At 39.6% G+C, this 19,759-nt stretch overlaps 1 protein-coding gene across 2 annotated transcripts; it reads left to right on the top strand.

The window, feature by feature from the left end:
• The first annotated feature begins 296 nt into the window (after window positions 1-296).
• znfx1 (zinc finger, NFX1-type containing 1) lies at window positions 297-17,705 on the top strand. Of its 2 annotated transcripts, none has more exons than XM_079680947.1 (19): window positions 297-683; window positions 1,865-1,930; window positions 2,030-2,973; window positions 3,769-3,991; window positions 4,531-4,877; window positions 5,014-5,193; window positions 5,526-5,632; window positions 7,038-7,276; window positions 7,393-7,524; window positions 7,712-7,860; window positions 8,097-8,240; window positions 8,335-8,455; window positions 9,336-9,568; window positions 10,457-10,596; window positions 11,095-11,227; window positions 11,919-12,086; window positions 13,999-14,109; window positions 14,311-14,406; window positions 14,645-17,705. In XM_079680947.1, exons 2-19 carry the CDS (start codon window positions 1,885-1,887, stop codon window positions 17,096-17,098), a joined length of 5,967 nt encoding a protein of 1,988 aa, XP_079537073.1. In that variant the 5' UTR covers window positions 297-683; window positions 1,865-1,884; the 3' UTR covers window positions 17,099-17,705. The 2 variants fall into 2 exon arrangements, with proteins under 2 accessions (XP_079537073.1, XP_079537072.1); XM_079680946.1 differs by having other exon boundaries at window positions 298-683; window positions 9,333-9,568.
• Window positions 17,706-19,759: the final 2,054 nt, after the last annotated feature.

Genomic DNA, 19,759 nt, shown 5'->3' with positions numbered 1-19,759 from the left:
GGAGTGGGGGGATGGGATTTGGGTCCTAGTAATATGAAGTGTTTTGTTCTTGTTAAAGCTGTTGTACTTTTGACATAAAACACAAGGCTAACACCCGTAATTGTGTCTTTTGTTTGAGAGTAGCCTATTGGGCTATGTATTCATAATATAATCCAATAGGCTATCCCTACATTTGGTGGTAAGCATCACATCATATTTTTTCAGGTAACGCTGCTAGCCTATAAATCAAGTTTTAGTGGTGCATACTGCAAGGTAACCTGCAGTAGCCTATGCTCTCACAATACTATATCGGCCGTCAACATGACAGAAACAGTAAGGCCCTGAACTACACTCGATAACACGTTTAATTAACGAGGAAATGCTTCTGGGAAATATCCTGCCCCACGTGACACTGTCGACTGATGATGATATACAAAAGATAGCGGACAGTATTGCATGTTGCCGTGTTAACATAGTGTGTGCACTGTGCAGAGTTAAGTTTCATGATGCAAATGAACCTCTAGGTGCGTAGTTCTGATGAAACGAAAGCACAAGTGTGACAACGCATATAAATAGAGCAGTGAGCGGAAGGCACAGCTAATACACGACGACTGACTGAGAAGGCTAGGTGCAGTGATGCTAGCAAATGGACCTGCTTCCTTTGTAAAGCTCAGTGGCATTGTGGCAAGTGGATTTCAGTCTAGGTAAGTGTTTTCTCTCTGTAAGGGGTGAAAGGAAGCAAAAATGATCAGAAATGTCTCATTCCGTAGCATATATAAAATGTAAAGGAAGGTAGGCCTATAACAAATGATATACAACAAATTGAAGGCGTTGCCCATTTGCTGTCTTGTTGTAACTTGTAAGGCATTTCCGCACCATGTACTTTTGTAAAATCTCACTTTACATTTAGTGTCAACGAATTGTATGTATGTATGAATGTATACGTGTTTGTATGTATATGTGTGTATGTTTAAAAAGTGGATATGATTAATAATAACATGTGTAGTGAGTTTATTGGAAAGTATTGTATTTTGTATTTTTAATATTATTTAGTTGTTGCCAGTGTCATGTTTTTTTTCTGTAGAAAGAGTAGCTGATGTTGTGCATTAGCTAATGGGGATCTTAATGAAATCCTAAAACTGAATTCGATATCAGAACAATGAAAGGATACAGGTTATGTTTTACAAGCTCTCATCCGATTTCTGGTAAATAGAAACTTACACACATTTGTGCAGGTCCTTACTGTATCCAGCAGAGGGCACTCTCTTTCTTTGAGTTAGGTCAATGCAATAGCAAGCAAATTCCCCTCTCAAAATTATTATGATAAAGGATTCTTTTCAAATAAACATGTTGCAATCCCATGACCTTGTAAATCATAATGATACTAATTGTTAAAAGAAAAAAAAATAGAACACAGTGAATCATCATTCAGTGCTATTTTATACATGTACATTGGAGCTGTTTTTATTGGACTATAATACACAAAGTGCTATGTCATTGTACTTTATTAGGGCATTTCTGTTTTTATTTTGACTTCACCATATGTTGGATGCAAGTATTTGACCTTTTATCAAGCTACATTTATTGAATACTTTTAGTTTCTGGTTAATGATTTGGATCATAGATACGAAATATAATCCATAAATTATAAACTAATTGCGAATAAAGTATTATTGTTATAGCTTAAGCTAATACTTAACGTATGTACCTTCATTTAAGCAAAACAAATGTAACAGAGTATGTTACCAGACCTGAATACTTCTTTCAAAAATGATTTTACATAAATTACACATCCTTTATTAAAATGTGTGATCATCCTAAAATGTGTTGTTAATTTAATTCTCAAATTTCTTACGACTTGTAAATTGTTGCCCACATATTTCAGCTAGTATCGTATGCAAGGCCATGGAAGGACCGACCTTAATAACAGAGACAACAGGACTAAACAATGGTAAATATACAGTAGCATAGGCAATCAGATAAAACCCATTCAGCAATCTAGGTGTTCATCTTTAAGTTCTCATCATATGAGTGACTTTTCTTCCCCCAGATGCTGATACTGGCCCAAACATAAGTGCACATGGAGTCAGAAATAGAAGAAAACGTGGAAGATCGCTAAACCATGGTAGTGGTCAACCTGTAAGGGAGGACACGGATGATGAAGGAGGAGGAGGAGGAGGAGGGATGCGCTGGAGAGGAAGAGCAGCAGACTCAGGCAGAGGAAGAGGAGGAGCAGCAGATGCAGGCAGAGGAAGAGGAGACGCAGGCAGAAGAAGAGGAGACGCAGGCAGAGGAAGAGGAGACGCAGGCAGAGGAAGAGGAGACGCAGGCAGAGGAAGAGGAGACGCAGGCAGAGGAAGAGGAGCAACACATGCATTGAGATGGGAGAAAAAAGATTTGGGTGCTAGACCAAAAGTAGGAGGGAGGGGGAGAGGAGGAGACAAAGGAGAAGGGCCAGAGAGTTGGGTAATAAGAAATGGAGAGCTCGGTGCCACTGAAAGAGAAGGACCTTCAGGGTGGGAGTCAGAAGTTGGTGTAAGGAGAGAAGGCCATAGTGTGGATGGTAGAAGGGGTGAGAGAAGAGATGGCGCGAGAGGCCGACAAGAACATAATGGAGGGAGATCGAAATCCACAGGTAGAGTTGGGGCACACCATGGTCATGGACTGGGCTATAAAACACTGGAAGAGCTCTCCGAAAAAGATCCCTCTGTAGTAGCGATCACCCTGTCTTCTAAACCTGTCCTGCGAGAACTCCTGAGTGGGACAGCAATGAGAAATGACCTTGTTGGACTCCTCTGCCTGGTGCTGAGTAAAGCCTTTGAATCCCGAGCGGAGAGAGGCACTCTGCAGCACCTGGCTGGCATCATCAAAGAGTCGGATTTCTTCTCCACCATCCTGCCACGCTATCTGGTGGGCATGAGCTCAGAGTGCAACCCCGTCCGCAGGGCACAATACCCACGGGACCTGAAAAACATCCTGGCTATTCTGTCAGAGGTAAATAGAGGAAGGAATGAATGAAAGAACAAATAAGTTATTATTTTCAGCTGAAAGATGAATAATACATGAACAATGCCCAGTGAGTGTAAGTTTGCACTTAAATAATCATTGGTTGGCTTAAACTTAGTACATTTACTCAAGGTTTGTACTTAGGTTCTTGTATGCCATTTTAATATTTTCCACTAAAATACAAAGAGAATGATGTACTTTGACCTCCCTAGGTTTACCTTCGAACTTTACATTCTAGTTACTTTAATTTAAGGGTTTTTACATTAAAAAACACAATCTGATGATTTGTTGAAATTCAACTAGCCATCAATTTATACAAAAACAGCTCAAATTGATGAATCAACAAGCTGATTGACAGAAAGTTCATTGGTCCTTTTGTAAATGTATTTTGAATAACTTTAATTTGTAAATTTATTATTTTTAATATACTTTTACATGTAATATTACAATTAGCTGATTATACGTACTGTGATTTGGGTAACATTTTTAATGCTGGAATTGTATTCGTCGGGGTGTATTTTTACAGTATGCTATACGTAATTTGACTTTTATAAAGGATCTGAATACTTCTTCAACCACTGAAAATACTGAGGTAGATACAGAAGAGCTGCCTCTGATGAAGGATACAAACAGAACTCCGACCAATGTTTAAACTTTCACAACAACATTTGTCTGATTGTTATCACCTTATTATTTTTTTTCTGTTAACAATTTCTACATTTTTGGTTGAGCTCCCTGTAGTTGAATAAACTAATTATGCTCAATATGTTCCCATTACTGTAGGTCATCAACACCTTTCCTGCTAGTTCGGTAAATTCTGTGACTTTGCTACTGACGCTTATCCCAGCATCCGTCTGCAGCCTGAGGACATCAGGAGTAGATATCCAGCCTGAAATTGAGGAGAGAGTGAAAAGTATTCAGGGCCTCATCAAGCACTTACAAGAGAAATCGAGGGAGGGGACCCTGCGCTCAGACAGGGACCATTACGCCCTCCTACCCACTGGAGGTGAGAACCCTGTAATGGCCTCTTGTAGATATATTTACTGAATTGCTGTTATTTAGATGCACAATGTGAAATGTTCTCCCACTAGGGGTTTCTCAATCAAAACTATAACAATCAATGAAGATGGTGATATTGTGAAGTAGCAGGGGATCATTAGAGTTGTTGCCTTCACCACCATTGCCTTCATAGCAGTCGGCTTCTCCTAGTTAAGATTCCTTTAGTGTTTGTTTTTATCGGTATCCAAATTATCCACAGAGGTCTCATCTTCTCCAAAACATAACAACCGTGTGAATAAAACCAATAAAAAACTCAAAGGTTTCTTACCATTTGAAGGTTTCACTTTTCACACAAGTCAGTGTTTCTCCATCGCTGTTCTTTGGGTCTGCCAGCTGAGTTAACATTAACGTTTGTTCAGCTTTTTGTCTAACATATATAACATATATCAAAATGTACAGCTCTCAAGCCAACACTACAGAACATATTTTGGGATGTTCTGAAAGTTGCCAGACAACTGAACTGAACTTAAACTATTTCTAACCCAGGTGAAGAAGACCAGGAAGACTTCAGGACCATATCCATCTACCCAACTCCTGAGGAGTTCCATCAGGAAGAAAGGCCTTTCCTCAGACCCAACCTCACCTCTCAGCGCTACGCAAACACTCACCTCTACCTCGACACACATTTCCGCCTGCTGAGAGAAGACTTTGTGAGGCCACTCCGTGAGGGGGTCCAGCACTTGCTTCGGAGCAAAATGGAGAAGTGTGATAAACCACTGAAGACAAAACGCTTTGATGACATCAGAATATATTTTGACACAAAACTGGTGGTGCCCAAATGCACAAATAATGGCATTGCCTACATTGTCCAGTTTGACATTCAGCCACTTAAGGTTAGTTTCTGCAGGGATTCAGATATGTATAACATTAGGTATGATTTTTGACTTATAAAATCAGATGCGATGTATTTTACTAATTGAATGCCAAATGGAAAGACATAACGCATGCATTTAAAAATCTATCCTACAGTTTGTGCGCTGGGAGAACTCAAAGAGGCTGATCTTTGGCTCCCTGGTCTGCCTGTCGTGTGATGATTTTGAGAGCTTCTTGTTAGCCACTGTGTCAGATCGGGATCCCAAAGAACTGGCAAAGGGGCAGGTCCAGATTGCCTTTACTGCAGAGAGCAGGTTCAAGTTGGCGGAAATGGAGGTGAGTCGGTACATTGCATCAAACTGTTGTTGATAAGGGAGCAAAATGCATGCAGTTACAGATATGTGATGTTAGAGTCTTATTCCAGCCGCTTAATCTACACAAACTATTTCTAAAAATGTACAGTTTATAAGTTACGTTTACTATCTGAGAGGTGTTTCCGAAATTAAGTCACTTCACTCATACATGGAATGGACAAAATATAAAAAAACAAGACCCAAAATATGAACACCTAACCGAGACTGTTTCGTTCCTAACATGCACAATAGGGGCAGGGAGGACAATGTATCAATGTCTGTCATTTTATATGAAACGTACATTTTATTTCACAGAAAGATCAGTTGTTCCTGATGATTGAGACCACTGCCTACTTTGAGGCCTATCGATATGTTCTAGAGGGCCTACAGGAGCAGAATGAGGACAAGCTGCCCTTTCAGAGGTGTGTGTTTGGAGGAGTTCCACATTGTACTGTCAAGGTCACAGTTTTTATACTATCCCACAGCACTTTCATAACAAGTTCAAATGGAGATTCTTCAAAGAGCAGCGGGGGGAGAAACGGCACAAAGCAAGTTGTGCTATCACGCTTTTAATTGGCATGAGTTAATTATATCGCCACAGTATTCACAAACAGCTAACACGCATGGATGAGTTCAGAAGTTAAGTTATTATCTCCCAGTGCCCTTCATAGGTACAACAAAGTCATTTATTATGTGAGACACTTTGTTGCTCATCTTTCTCCTAGACCTGAATACCTGAAACAACTTAAAACAGTTTTTCCTTCAACGCACAGTGGGAGGTATCAGTAACAAAGAATTGCTTTTACTTCAAAAACAGTTTAACTTCTTTAGTTGTCTTTTTTTGTTACTAAATGTAAGATACTAATTTGTCTCAATGTTGTGGTGCAAAAAGGGCATCCTAGTGGGCTTTACCTAGTCAATCCTAAAACATCCCTTCTTCAGCTGTGGGAATTCTGAGATGAATTCCCCAGCCCCCCCCACTGTTTTCCTTTACATATCATGACTAAACACATGAGCTTTTTTATTTCATTACCAAGTGCACCCTTACTTTATTCAGTACTCTCAGGGGTTTTACTACTAAAGCATGACTCACTCTGGTATGATGGGTAGCTTATGAGGGCTAACTAATATTAGCCAGCTTTAGATACATATTACTGAGTATGGACATTATTGAGTCAGTCCAACTGCTATGACCCTTCTCTATTTGTTATCTCTGTTCAGCAGAAGTTACAGTTGCTCACTTGAAACTCATTAAGCTTGTTACAGGTTTATTGGAGTGGACTTTACTGTGCATTCGTAGGACTCATATTTAAACATCTTTACATCCTTCTTTTACACAAATAGTACATAGTTGTTTTGCAGTTTCCAAGAATATTTCCATGTTTTTTCTTGTACTCCACGACATTTCAGAGGAAAATATTGTACAAATAAGTAACCTAAACTTTGTTAATACCTTTTTTAGTAGTCACCTTTTAAATAATAAAGATGAATAAAAATAAACTTAATAAAATGAAATGTGGATACAGATAAGACTTTATTTGGTCAAATTCACAAGTTAACAAGCAGTGAATATATATTAAAACTGCCACATACATTTTACTGCAGTAATGATTATGATTTATTAATATAACAAATTATTGTACACAATTCTGCATGTGTACCTTTTGTACTAAAAGTGTAGTTTTATTCGAGAACATATTTTTTCGCTTGAGTAATTAAGTAAGAGTATTTCTCTGCACTGGACATACAATTTGTATTTGTGTAAAGAATCTGAGTACTTCTGCAACCTTTTTATAATCGATGTATTCTTTTCCATAATCCATCTAGGTACATCGTGGAGTGTAACAAAGATGTGTTCCCCCCAGCTTACTTGCAATTAGAAGATGTTTATGACCTGTCTGACGTTGCTCTGCCTCAACACAAGAAGAGTATAAAGCCATTTGTCAGCCGGAATCCACAGGCCTGGCCTCAAATGACGAAGCTGGGTCTGGATGACTCTCAAATGAAAGCCTTCCAGCTGGCCCTCACAAAAGAGCTCACCATCATACAGGGACCTCCTGGCACTGGTGAGACACTGTTAAGCCATGTCAAAAGGATGACTTGGAAAACAAATAACATAACATCATTTCACACATTTGAAAAATGACAACATCTGTTCATCAATCATCTTCCTTATTTTCAGGAAAAACCCATGTTGGACTCAAGATTGCTCGAGCTCTGTTGGCCAATAGGAAACTGTGGACTGATCGATTGGACAGGGCTCCGATGCTGGTGGTGTGTTACACTAACCATGCCCTGGATCAGTTCCTCGAAGGTAGGCTGTGATGCCAATAATGTCAGATCCATTTGATGTTTTCTTAATGGTTTGGGATTTAAAAGCTCTGCCTCTTATATCCCAAAGACATGTGCTAAGGTGTATTTGATTATTCGTAAGGCAAACTGTGTCCCCACAAAGGCAATGTTAGACAAATAAGCTTTTTGTTTTTGCCTCTGTGTATTAGGCATTCATACATTTCTGCCAAGGGGGATAGTGAGAGTGGGAGGCCGAAGCAACAGTGAGATCCTGAAGCAATTCAATCTAAGGGAGCTGACCCGCTCACCTGACTTCAGACATTCGCTTCCGTCTCACCTGCGTTCTGCATATAATGTGGTAAGTTCCTCATGCTGCCTGACCTACAGTGTGAACTTAGCTTTATGTTTCAAGAAGCTCCACACTTATCAACTTATCTCCTAAAGCATACATAAAATAATACAATAGATTTAAATAATTCATAATATATTGCATTTATCAAGTTATTTTCACTCATTTAAAACTAACCGCTATACTCATCTCTTCATGTTGTTCATGATTTGGCCACTTTTACTTGATTGACAAATGTTCAACAGGTTTACAAGGAGCTGTGTGAGGAGGAGAGGGATATCCAGTGTGAGAGTATGAAGCTGGAGTGTTCCCTGAAAGGCGTCCTGCGTGAAGACTTCCTACAGGATTTCATTTCAGACATTCACTGGGACAGTCTGCAGCAGCAACCTGTGAGGAAATAAACATGTGTACATATCTGTGAGCAAGACAAACAGATGAAAAGAGTGCAAACTCATCAATTCCTGTTTCTGAATTGATGTTTAGCCAACGGATGGTTTCTTGATCTGGGGTGAGAAGAAGAAGTCCAGTCAGATGATGGAGTGGTTGGGGTTGGGTTCAACTGTCTTCCTGCAGAGGGAGACAGAGAATGCAAATGGAAATGAAGGTAAGTCCTTTAATGGTGCTTCTCTGAAGGTGTAAGAGTATCGAATAATTGGCTTCTTCTCACTTGCACTTCAAAATGTTAGTGTGAATGTATCGATTTAATAACGTAGGATTCCCTGCACAATAAGTTCGGCACTGTAGTCACTTACACTATAACTACAATTGTTGTGACACATTTGTGCGGAAATGGAAATATAACCTTAGTAAGACAGATCTTTTTTCATTTGAATTCCTTGCTGTGTTTAGAAGTCTTAACATAACTGTTTTGGGATACTGTCATTATATAAATACATGGCCATTTGTAAACATTTCAGAAGTCTCTAAATGTGCTGAAACAGTGAAGAGCTAAACAGATGTATACAATTGTAAATCCTAAATAGTATAGTATAATAGTAGTTTAGTTGCCAGCATAGTGAACCCGAAAATGTTAAGTACACCAAAGTTTTATGATAGAAATGTATAGTACGCGTCCCGACCACATAGAAACTGCCGGATGCTTACTTGCATATATTCGGACATATCATTTGCACAATTAGCCTAAGTAGCCTTAATTAGCATTATTAGCATTAAAGCCTGTGTGGACAATAGTTTAAAAAAGGCTTTGCCGATTTGGACAACTTTGGAGTGGTTTTGAGGGTTATTGAGGATACTGAATCAATTTTCTGATGTTTTCAGGATTAAAAAAAAGGCAGTTTTTACCAGAAAGTGGCCACATTTGTACTCTCGTACCACACTATTGTTCTGTATTCTAGGAACTTTGCCTTTCTTGTCACTTATTACATGCAAGTTGCCAAAGAAAACTACAACTGTGCAAATGTATTGTACTGGTGAACTAAAGGATTTTGATAATGATTATTCCTGAAATGTGTTGCATGTAGCAGCAGATAAAGAGATGGAGCTGGATGACGGAGACGATTTCCTTTATATACCAGAGGAGGCAGATCTGATCCAGGCGGAGCGGATTGTTGAAGACAACATTGGTCCCAGAGGTGGAAGAGATGGCAAAAAGAAAGACGACATGGCAGAGGCTTTAAGAGCATTAGAGGATCTGATGCTGGCTATGAACCTGGAGGAAACTGAAATACAGGCTGAGCAGAGCCAGGCAGGATGGGAGGTAAAACTACGATTTTTGACATTGTATTGAGTTTAACATATCCATCCCTATTCAATCAAAAAGAGTGATTGACGCTATTGTTATCATACATAGCAATAGTAGACTGGTTTAAAAGGAATACATGTATTCCATGATAAAACCACAAGTATATTTATAGTCCCATATTGCATACCTACCAATTAAAACTCATACTACATAAAAAAAGAATAAGCCAGAAAAAAGTTTTTGGCGGTGGAGTTTGGATGAAGGGTTCAGGAGTCTCACAGCCTGAGGAAAAAAGCTACTCTGCAGTCTGTTGGTACGACAGCCGATACTTCTGTATTTCCTGCCAGACGGAAGCAAGGAGGACAGGCTGTGGCTGGCGTGGGTTTTGTCCTTTGATATTTTTTGGGTTCTTTGTAGGCACATCTTGCCAATCCCATGCCAGTTTGTAATTTTTCCATCAAGGATACTTTCTATTGCTCGTCTGTAAAAGTTAGAAAGTACTTGGCTGGGGAAGTTTGCCTGCTTAAGTTTCTGAGAGATATGCAGCCATTTCAAGCTTTTTCACCAAGATTGAGACATGTGATGTCAGGTTATATGTGTTGCTGTTTCCCAGGAACTTTAAACTGTTCACTTGCTCTACAACAGCTTCATTGATGTAAACAGAATAGTTTGTCTTTTCCTCCTTTTTCTTTTCATGAAGAGCTGTACTATTAACTCTCTCAGCCAATTATTGTAGTATGAGCATCACAATTAATTGTAGTGTTTATTTTTTATTCAAAACAAACCAAGGGAAGTCAACATTCTAATGTAAATAAAGATCAACAAAAATGTTACCAGATTAGCTTGCCTTTAAAACAGTTCTCAAACTCAGGGTCTGATGTTTAAAGGTTCTGATCTGTACAGATGCAACGAGCCCAGAAGAAAAAGCTGAAGCACAAAATCATGAGAGAGCTGGGGAAGAGCTCGGCCATGACTGCGGAAGAGGAAAGCGCTGTCTTGGATATTTGGACCCTTAGCCGGCCAGACAGATGGAGACTCTATCGGTAGGTCTGCTGCTGTTTCACTAACAAGGTGCCACTTTTTCAACTCTTACGTTCCATCTCCTCCCCTAGTACTTTTCTTACATTCCTGTCCTCCTTCCCACCTCCATTGTTCCTCCTTCTCTCCCTCACTTCTCTTAATACCCAAAGCAACCTCAGCCTGGTAGAAGTCCTGCAGTCTATTCCCAGTGTGTATAATTAAGTCAACTAACTACAAGGAGCGTGTCTCTAAGAGGTTTCTCTCACCTCAGAGAGCCAAGACATAACCATGTAGCAGGAAGTAAGGACACTTTTTAAACATGTGTAAAGACTGTTTTAACTAACACTATGGCAAGTTGCTTCTAGGACACATATGTCTAGCCATAATTGTTAAAACTACAATTACATTATTATCAAGTACAAAAGCATCATAGTTTCTGACCCATTGAGAGTTTTACGGTTGTATAATTGAGTCGTTTGTGACATTGTTTAAATTATGATTATTTTTCCCTATGTCTGCAGTTTGTGGATGGCTCGCTACAGGGTAGAACTTTCCACCAGAGCACTTCGGTCTGAACAGGCCTATCAGAACGCAGTGGACAGATTGGCTGATATAAAACGTGAAGAGAACGTCCATCTCCTCAAGGGAGCCACGGTACAGTGGAGTTGCAGTATTGAACAGCATGCATATATATTGTCCCACCTGTAGATCCTTGTTAAGGCAAAACCTCCACACAATTTCACACTGGGGATACAATTTACTGACAAGCAAACTAGCAGGGAAAAAATATTTACAAAGCAACTGTGATCACTGTGAAAGATGATACTAAGTACAGAATGGCAGGCTTTAATGCGCCCAGCCAAGAGAAAGTTCGGCACCGAATCCCCATAAAACTGCAAGCTGCCACTTTTACATTTGACGCTGATTAAACAAACAGAATATAATGTGTAAAACAGTCCGATTTTGTTACAAGCCAGGCTAGCTTTTCTTCCCATTTCCAGCTGGATCTAGCCCTACATAATTGTAAAGACATGAGAGTCTGTAGAATCTCATTTAACTCTCAGCAAGAAAGTGAATAAGAGGATTTTACATGTATCAAATGGACTGTGAAATACATCTATTGTGGACTGAGCTTTTGAAAAATACATGTTGTGTCAAATTTAGGGTCTCAGAAACATGTAAGGAAACATTTAGTCTATGACAAAGGCCCACCCAAAGAACACCAATAATTGTCCTGGCAGTAAAATAAGCAATACTAGTTTGCAAGGGCAGGCAGCATTGAAACCAGTTGCTGTAATATAATAAAAACAAAAAGATCTAAAGTTAGACATGTAACTTCCATCAGGTCATTGGCATGACAACAACAGGAGCAGCCAAGTTCCGCAAAGCTCTGCAGAAAGTGCGTCCCCGTCTGGTGATCGTAGAGGAGGCTGCAGAGGTGTTGGAGGCCCACACCATCACCACCCTGAGCGAAGCATGCCAACACCTCATCCTCATCGGTGACCACCAGCAGGTACGACCCCTCAACTCTTGGTGGTCTCATCTCCTTAGACTGCATAACAGTTTGTTTTTTAGTAAGCCCTCGTCCTCTGACTGAAATAACCCCATTTGCGTGACTTGTTGAACATTTTAAAGGACAACCTGTCATGAGGGATTTTGTGTATTTGTGTGGTTGTCAGTATGTTTGTGAATGTTGCCCTGAGGGAAATGGCAAAGAAACGGCCATTAAAAAAAGATTGAGAAGACAAGATTGATGATTGATATGCTGGACATCAGTAGACTATTATAACAACTTGTCAGGGCTTGCCAAGGACATACGGCCAGGCAGCCTGTCTCGCAATCTGCACAATGCGATCACAACTACTCACAGTTCCATCACACAACTCAATATTCTGTTCTGCTCTGTTCTTGCTGCATAACTTCTGTCGGCTCTTTTCCTAATATTTGCTTGTTGTGTTGTTTATTCATGAATGTATGCCTGCGTTTGAATATACAAGCAATCCTGTCTTCATTACAATTCCACTGAAAGTATATGAATGGAATTCTAAATAGAGATTAACTTGAAAATTGCTTTTGATGTCACTTTTTTTATATATATATATAACAGGTACATCAGATTAATATAAAAGTAATTTACCATTATGCCCAAGGCTCCTTTCACTGTCTTATACAAGTGGGTGCAAGTCAATGTGCAAAAAATGAATAAATCAATAATAAGGTATATCGGATGTTTAACTTTAAACCACTGTGCTATTCAATTAGTGCAGGTGGTGGCGAAAAACAAGATTAGATATTATATACTTTGATTTAATCAGGAGGTAACATTGAATACCTGAGAACTAGTCAATTGTTTTATTTGGCCCTACATCTATTTTATCATTAATTATGGGTTTTTATTTGATTGTTCTCTTTGAAGCATTTTTAACAAAATATTATTATTATTATTATTAATTAAGAAAAACAAATGAAAATGTAAAAAGTTGATATTCTGATGACACAACTTGATATTTAATAGCACAACTATTGCTAGCTTGTGTTATGGGTTTAAAGCCATTTGATTGTATTCTTATTTAATTTTTCGAAAACAAGTGTAAAGCTTTGTTTTTATGGAAGCCAAACTTGAATCTGCATGTAATGAAGGTAAATGGATCACACTTTCTGACTAAAATAGGCTTTGGCATTGTTACACTGTTCATTAATCACAGGTTTGGTGTTGAATCAAGCTGAACACAATGCTTCATATTTATACTGGAATCTGTCTTGCCTCCCCCACACCCCTCCCACATACATGCACAATCACACTCTGTCCTCAAGCCAAGTTAGGTTTACACACAGACACCAACACACACACACAACAACTATACACACACACAAATGCGCAAAAAATGTACTACATTCTATATTCCTATACAGAAACAATAAAAAACCGAAAGCAGGCCATATTTATCGCTTCTAGCCTTACTTTTATATAGATGGTTGATTTCACCTGGGTCGAGGAACGTTGTATTAAGTATTCTCTAGGATTTACATAACTGCAAAATGGCCTTATCACATTAGGCATGTAGCCATGAAAGTCATCCCTCTATTCTTCACTTGCGTGTTTATGATCTAGAGCTCTTTAAATATGCTAATATAGGGCAGTAAACCTGCCAAATGAACTTAATCACCGCTGGATAGAAAAAGCCAAAAGCTGGAAAAGGTTTAGAGCGATGACAAATCTTGCATTAAAATGCTATATTGATAATAAAAGCGTATATCTAGCCGAACAAATCTCTCCGTTATGCAACAAGCGACCACAGTTTCTCAGCTTGCACAGAAAATAAAAAATAAGCCATTATTTTCAACTTTTCTATAAAAATAACTCATGTAAACTGAAGTGTTTCAAGCTTATGGTTTTGCATATTTTGATTTTTTTTTTTCCTTAGCTGCGCCCCAGTGCCACAGTATACGAACTTGCAAGGAACCACAACCTGGAGATGTCCATGTTTGAAAGGCTGGTGAAAATGGGACTTCCTTATGTCAGACTTGACTATCAGGTCTGTGTTTCTCTGTTTAATGTTTTATTACATTACAGGATCCATTCATTAATACAATATAGACATGTTTAGACAAGTCGGTTAAAAACAAGATGCAAGCATTACACTTGAATTATTATGTTTGTACCTGGATGTATTCTTCCATATCTAAATGTGATTGCCTGTGTTTATCTGTGTTTTATGTTTTGGTTTGTTCTCCAGCACCGTATGAGGCCAGAAATTGCCCGTCTTCTGACCCCACATATCTACGAAGAGCTGGAAAACCATCCCTCTGTGTTTGACTATGAAAACATCAAGGTGCATATTTTTATTTGATCTCCTGCTGAGTCTCCATTCTGCTTGTTTGTCTTTGCATCTGTTTACCTGCTAGCAATGAGAAAAAAGTATCTGCCAGTCTCTTTGACTCATAAATATATTTTCTTTATAAGTCCTTGCACGATTAGGACAGAATATTTTCTGTATACAAGATAAAAAAAATACATGATAAATAATACGATACATAAAGAGTAAGTTTTTCATAAATTCTGTCTTACAGGGCCTGAGTACCAATCTGTTCTTTGTGGAGCACAACTACAAAGAACAGGAGATCCAAGATGGGAAAAGCCATCAGAACCAACATGAGGCTAATTTTGTAGTCGCTCTTTGCCGCTATCTTATTCTTCAGGACTACGAACCAGAAAAGATTACTATCCTCACAACTTACACCGGACAGCTGCACTGCCTGCGCAACCTCATGCCTGCCAAAGAGTTCACAGGGGTCAAAGTGCACGTCGTTGACAAGTACCAAGGAGAAGAGAATGACATTGTCTTGTTGTCTCTGGTTCGCAGCAACCTGCAGGGCAAGGTTGGCTTTTTGAACATTCCCAATCGCGTCTGTGTAGCCCTGTCTCGTGCCAAGAAAGGGCTCTACTGTATTGGCAACAGTGAAATGCTGGGCAAAGTCCAACTCTGGAGCAACATCTTCCACACATTGAGGCAGAGGGACCAGATTGGGAATGCCTTGACCCTGTACTGTCAGAATCATCCAGATCGGCAGGTCAAAGCGTCTTGTGCTGATGATTTCAAACAAGCCCCTGAGGGAGGCTGCAAAAAGCCTTGCGAGTTCCGTTTGGTTTGTGGCCATGTTTGCACAAGGGTTTGCCATCCATACGACCCGGAGCACAAGAAGTACGAGTGTCATAAGAAGTGCCAGAAAACTATGTGTGATCTGGGACACAGGTGCCCACTTGACTGCTATAAAGGATGCCCAGAGAAATGTACAGTGAAGGTGGAGAAGATCATACCCCGGTGTCAACACACACAGATGGTTCCTTGCCACCAGGACCCGGAGACATTTATATGCCAGGAGCCTTGCAATAAGCTGCTCGACTGTGAACATCCATGTGTTTCGGTCTGTGGAAAACCATGCACAAGTTATTGCAAACAGGAGGTCACCTTAACACTGAAGTGCGGCCACAGCCAGCAAGGCCAATGCTTTTACAATGACCGCACTGACAAGCCTGAATGTAAGACCCATTGTGTGGAGCAGCTAAAATGCGGCCATGCCTGTAAGGGTAACTGTGGCAAGTGTTATCAGGGACGGTTCCATTACGCATGTTCTCAAAAGTGTGATCGGCTCCTGATTTGCTCTCACAAGTGCATGGAGCCTTGCACAAGTGATTGCCCCCCCTGTCTGAAACCATGTGAGAATTGCTGCGTGCACAGCAAGTGTATGAAGCCATGTGGACAGCCCTGTGCTCCGTGCATTGAGCCCTGTGCCTGGCAGTGCCCTCACCTAAGCTGCAGTAAGCTTTGCCATGAGCCATGCGACCGTCTGCCATGCAACGAACCATGTGCCAAGACCCTGGATTGCGGCCACCCTTGCATAGGTCTGTGTGGAGACAAATGTCCAAGCAAATGTCGCATCTGTCATCAAGATGTTGTTACAGAGATTTTCTTCGGCACTGAGGATGAGCCTGACGCTTACTTCATTCAGCTAGAAGACTGTGGACACATTGTTGAATACACAGCCATGGACCAGTACATGGAGATGGATGACAAACAGCAGGCAAATGAAGCTGAGCAGGAGGCCATCAAACTGAAGGAATGTCCCAGGTGTCGAACACCGATTCGCAAGAATCTACGCTATGGATCTCACATCAACCGCTGTCTCGCTGAAATAGAGATGGTCAAAGTAAAGATAAACGGATGTCAGGAGTACATTGAAGAGCACAAACAAGCCCTTCAAAATCAGTGGGAAGGCAACCTTCTTCAATATAGAATGCATGACCAAGTGGAATACATGGCTGTTCAATTCAAACTGGTACAACCTTATCTCACAGCAAAGGATCTGTGTGTGCTGGAAAACAAGATGGATTTCCTAATCAGAATTGCAAAGCTGAAGAAGATCCAAAAGGAAAATATGTCGGAATTGAACAGCGAGACATTAAGAGAGTATTTTGTGGAGTTTGTGCGCTGGCTCAATAGCCGGCACCAAAAATTCTCAGACCAGCAGGCCTTTGATTTGCAGAGAGAGCTAGAGAGGCTCACCTTCCTGACTGAACTCAACACACGTTGCCACAAGGCAGACATAAGAAAACTAACTGACAAAATAAATTCCGAGATACAAACAATAAGAGAGGTTTTGGAAAGGATTGGTCCATTCACTGAGCAAGATCAAGACAGAGTGAAAGAAGCCATGGAGGAGCTAGACAGCAAACTTCCTCCCTCAGGCTTGGGGATCAGTGAGGAAGAGAGAAAGATGATCGTCTCTGCTATGAAAATAGCGCCTGGACACTGGTACAAATGTCCTAATGGCCATGTCTATGTCATAACTGAGTGTGGAGGGGCTATGGAGAGTCGATGCTGCCCGGATTGTCCAGCCACTATTGGTGGGGAAAATCACGCACTGGCAGGTGGCAACCAAGTCGCCTCAGAGATGGATGGGGCACAGCACCCTGCTTGGTCTGAAGCAAACAACCTTGTCAACTTTGATCAATTTGATATCTGAGAGCCATCTTAGAGAAGTCTGTCCTTGCCTAAACAGTGCAGACGTTTTGATGGTTGAAAAAGGTCATGATTTGACTGTCATGACCCCTTTATTCATGCTGGACTGCATGGGAGGGATTCCTTCATGACTGTAAGCACCATGACCTTTTTGAATGACATTTACTTTGAAAACCCATAGTAGACTTGATTTGTTCCACCAATATTATGTTAATCATTTGTTTTATACCAACAAATATTCATTTTCTAACTTTTGTTCATGGAAGTTTGAACAATTCCTGTTTTTAGACATAAACTGTTGTGATATTGTTTTAAAAAAGTTGCTTTGCTTTAGAACATACATACGAAGGATCTGTAACAATTAAGAAAGCAATGCATTGTCGATAGTTTGAATCATTTGTTTTAATAATGTTTTGTTTGTTTTAAACATGTACTAACTCCTTTTTCGTTTTTAAGTTCAAGATTCCTTATGTGAGTGACAGTTGTCCTGTTCCTTAACAATAGGTGGCAGTAAAAGACCGTAAAAGAACATGCAGATAAATGTTATCAATAGTTAACATGCTTGTTACAATGTTACATGTTCAAATGGAATAAATGTGTTCTAAATCTGAGCCCTTGTTTGTCTTAATTTTGCGCAAATGCCGTGATGAGATGAAATACCAGCGGGGAACACATTCAAATTGGAGGTTTCTGAAATATAATTGGGGAATAACTGTTTCTGTATCTAATTTTGTTTACCTTCATAGGTTGGGGGAATTAAGCCCTGCAGACATTATTAAATGTGAACTTGTAGTGCTGCTACAAGGTGTCCATATGTAGAAAAGCTTATGTAGACGCATGCATATAAACACAGCACGAAGAATCAACCAATATCTTTAAATCATTTTAAGACTTGCTGTTCTGTAGAAATAAAATATTAAAAAAATAAATCCTCCTCACAATAGCTACAAACTTGAACTGTCCTCTATCTTTCTCTCACAGACACATAAAAACACATAAAGACAGAGTTGTACCAGCAAGAGTTAATCATGTGTGCCTCTAAAAAAAACATTATTGGCATTGAAGCCATAGAAACGATGCTGAAATAGCAACACTTCCTCTTCACTGCTGTACAGGACTGAGTTGCTGAGTTTCATTGTGGCATGTTGTAACAGCTTGCATCACTTTATTACATGATGAATGTGTCCCTGTCACAAAACCAGCTCCAATTCAAACTGTACTTTATGCAGCCATAAAAATAAAAAAAAACATTACAGGTGTTAAAATTAAGCAAACTTTCAGTATTTAGAGGATTGGAGTGGTAATATCCTACAGGGATCTGACTCATCTATCATGTCAGGTCGCCTTAAAATATATTATTGTCACAGTTTCAACTAGTCTGGCCCTGCAATTAAAGTTACCCACCCCCTAACACACACAGACACTGTTCAAATTGCGGTTTGATCAATGTCTCCAGCAGTACTGATAATACTGTGTGGGTGTATTGAAACAAGGAGAGTCTGACGCATGAGCAGTGATCTGTGAAGACAAATAACTGCGGGGAATGTGAAAGGTGCCATCCGCAAGTTTCAAAACCACCACAAAGATGACAGATCAACTATCTCTGTGAAGTTCTTTCACCTTGTTCAAAGCAGAATGCAGTAAACATGTCATCAAAGACAAAGTACAGTTACATGAACAAGGATCAAGTGAAGTCAGATGATACTGAAACTGTCAAACCGACAGGTAAAGCAAGACTAAAGCAATCAACATCTCTTTGCAGGAGAATAATGTGTGCCGATTTTAGACCAAAGAAATGGCAACTCACACTACGAACTATCTTTGCTTGAATTAGTATATGCAACTAATTTGAATTACTGGTGGGCTTTATATTAGACCTTTATGAAAGGGTAGTCATACTAGTTATGTAAATTGTATGCGATTGAATGCTTGGAATATGAATAATTAATAAGGCAGACACTGGTACATGGAACATGACTGACACATCAGTATAACATCACCTGTCATCTTTGGGTTAGAGTAAATGCTGTGTTTTAACCAAATAAATGGTATTGAGAAGGTCTTAAGCATACAGTAAGTGCTCCGATAATAATCTTGAAATGTTGACATATGAAGTATGTTGGAGCTATATCACTTCATATTATTTAATAGTTTAACATTTATTTTCCTGCTGTTTATAGTAAATGTATTCCTAGTTATTGTCGCAAGTTAAAGTAGTTTCTATGCTTTTATTTTGAAGGCATGTTTGGGCACTGGGTGATTAGAGCACCTGGTGTAATCTTTGTAAAGATAGTTTAAACAACATTTTAATAATACATCAAACTGAAAAAGTAATTGCAAAGAAAGGACCTTGGGATATCATTTTACTTTACTTTTACCATGCGCTGTGGTTTTGAAACTGAATCTGAAGTGTTATTTTGAATTGTTATTATTTGTTAGCTTGTTTCTATGATATCATTTCCAACTCATTGCAATTTTAATTCATCCAATGAAAGGGTCAGTAGCCAATTATTCTGCCCCTGAGGAAATGCAACACAGAATGAACAGTTGGTATCATGTTGGCCTTTGGGTTACGGGTTCCTAATACCAGAAAATTGCTTGTTAATGTTCCCTTGGTGGCTTACCATCAGTAAAGCTGCTTGAGGACGCTCCACCAAACAGAAAC

This window comes from Notothenia rossii (genome assembly GCF_949606895.1).
Source record: "Notothenia rossii genome assembly, chromosome: 5".
NCBI lineage: Eukaryota > Metazoa > Chordata > Actinopteri > Perciformes > Nototheniidae > Notothenia > Notothenia rossii.
This window is presented reverse-complemented; position numbering and strand designations above follow the sequence as displayed.

What these genes read in the sequence shown, in the direction of transcription:
- znfx1 (XM_079680946.1), top strand. Translation starts at nt 1,885, where the DNA reads ATGGAAGGACCGACCTTAATAACAGAGACAACAGGACTAAACAATG. An exon ending in CCTGGATCAGTTCCTCGAAG is followed by an intron (nt 7,525 to 7,711) that starts GTAGGCTGTGAT and finishes TCTGTGTATTAG; the next exon opens with GCATTCATACATTTCTGCCA. An exon ending in ACAGTCTGCAGCAGCAACCT is followed by an intron (nt 8,241 to 8,334) that starts GTGAGGAAATAA and finishes ATTGATGTTTAG; the next exon opens with CCAACGGATGGTTTCTTGAT.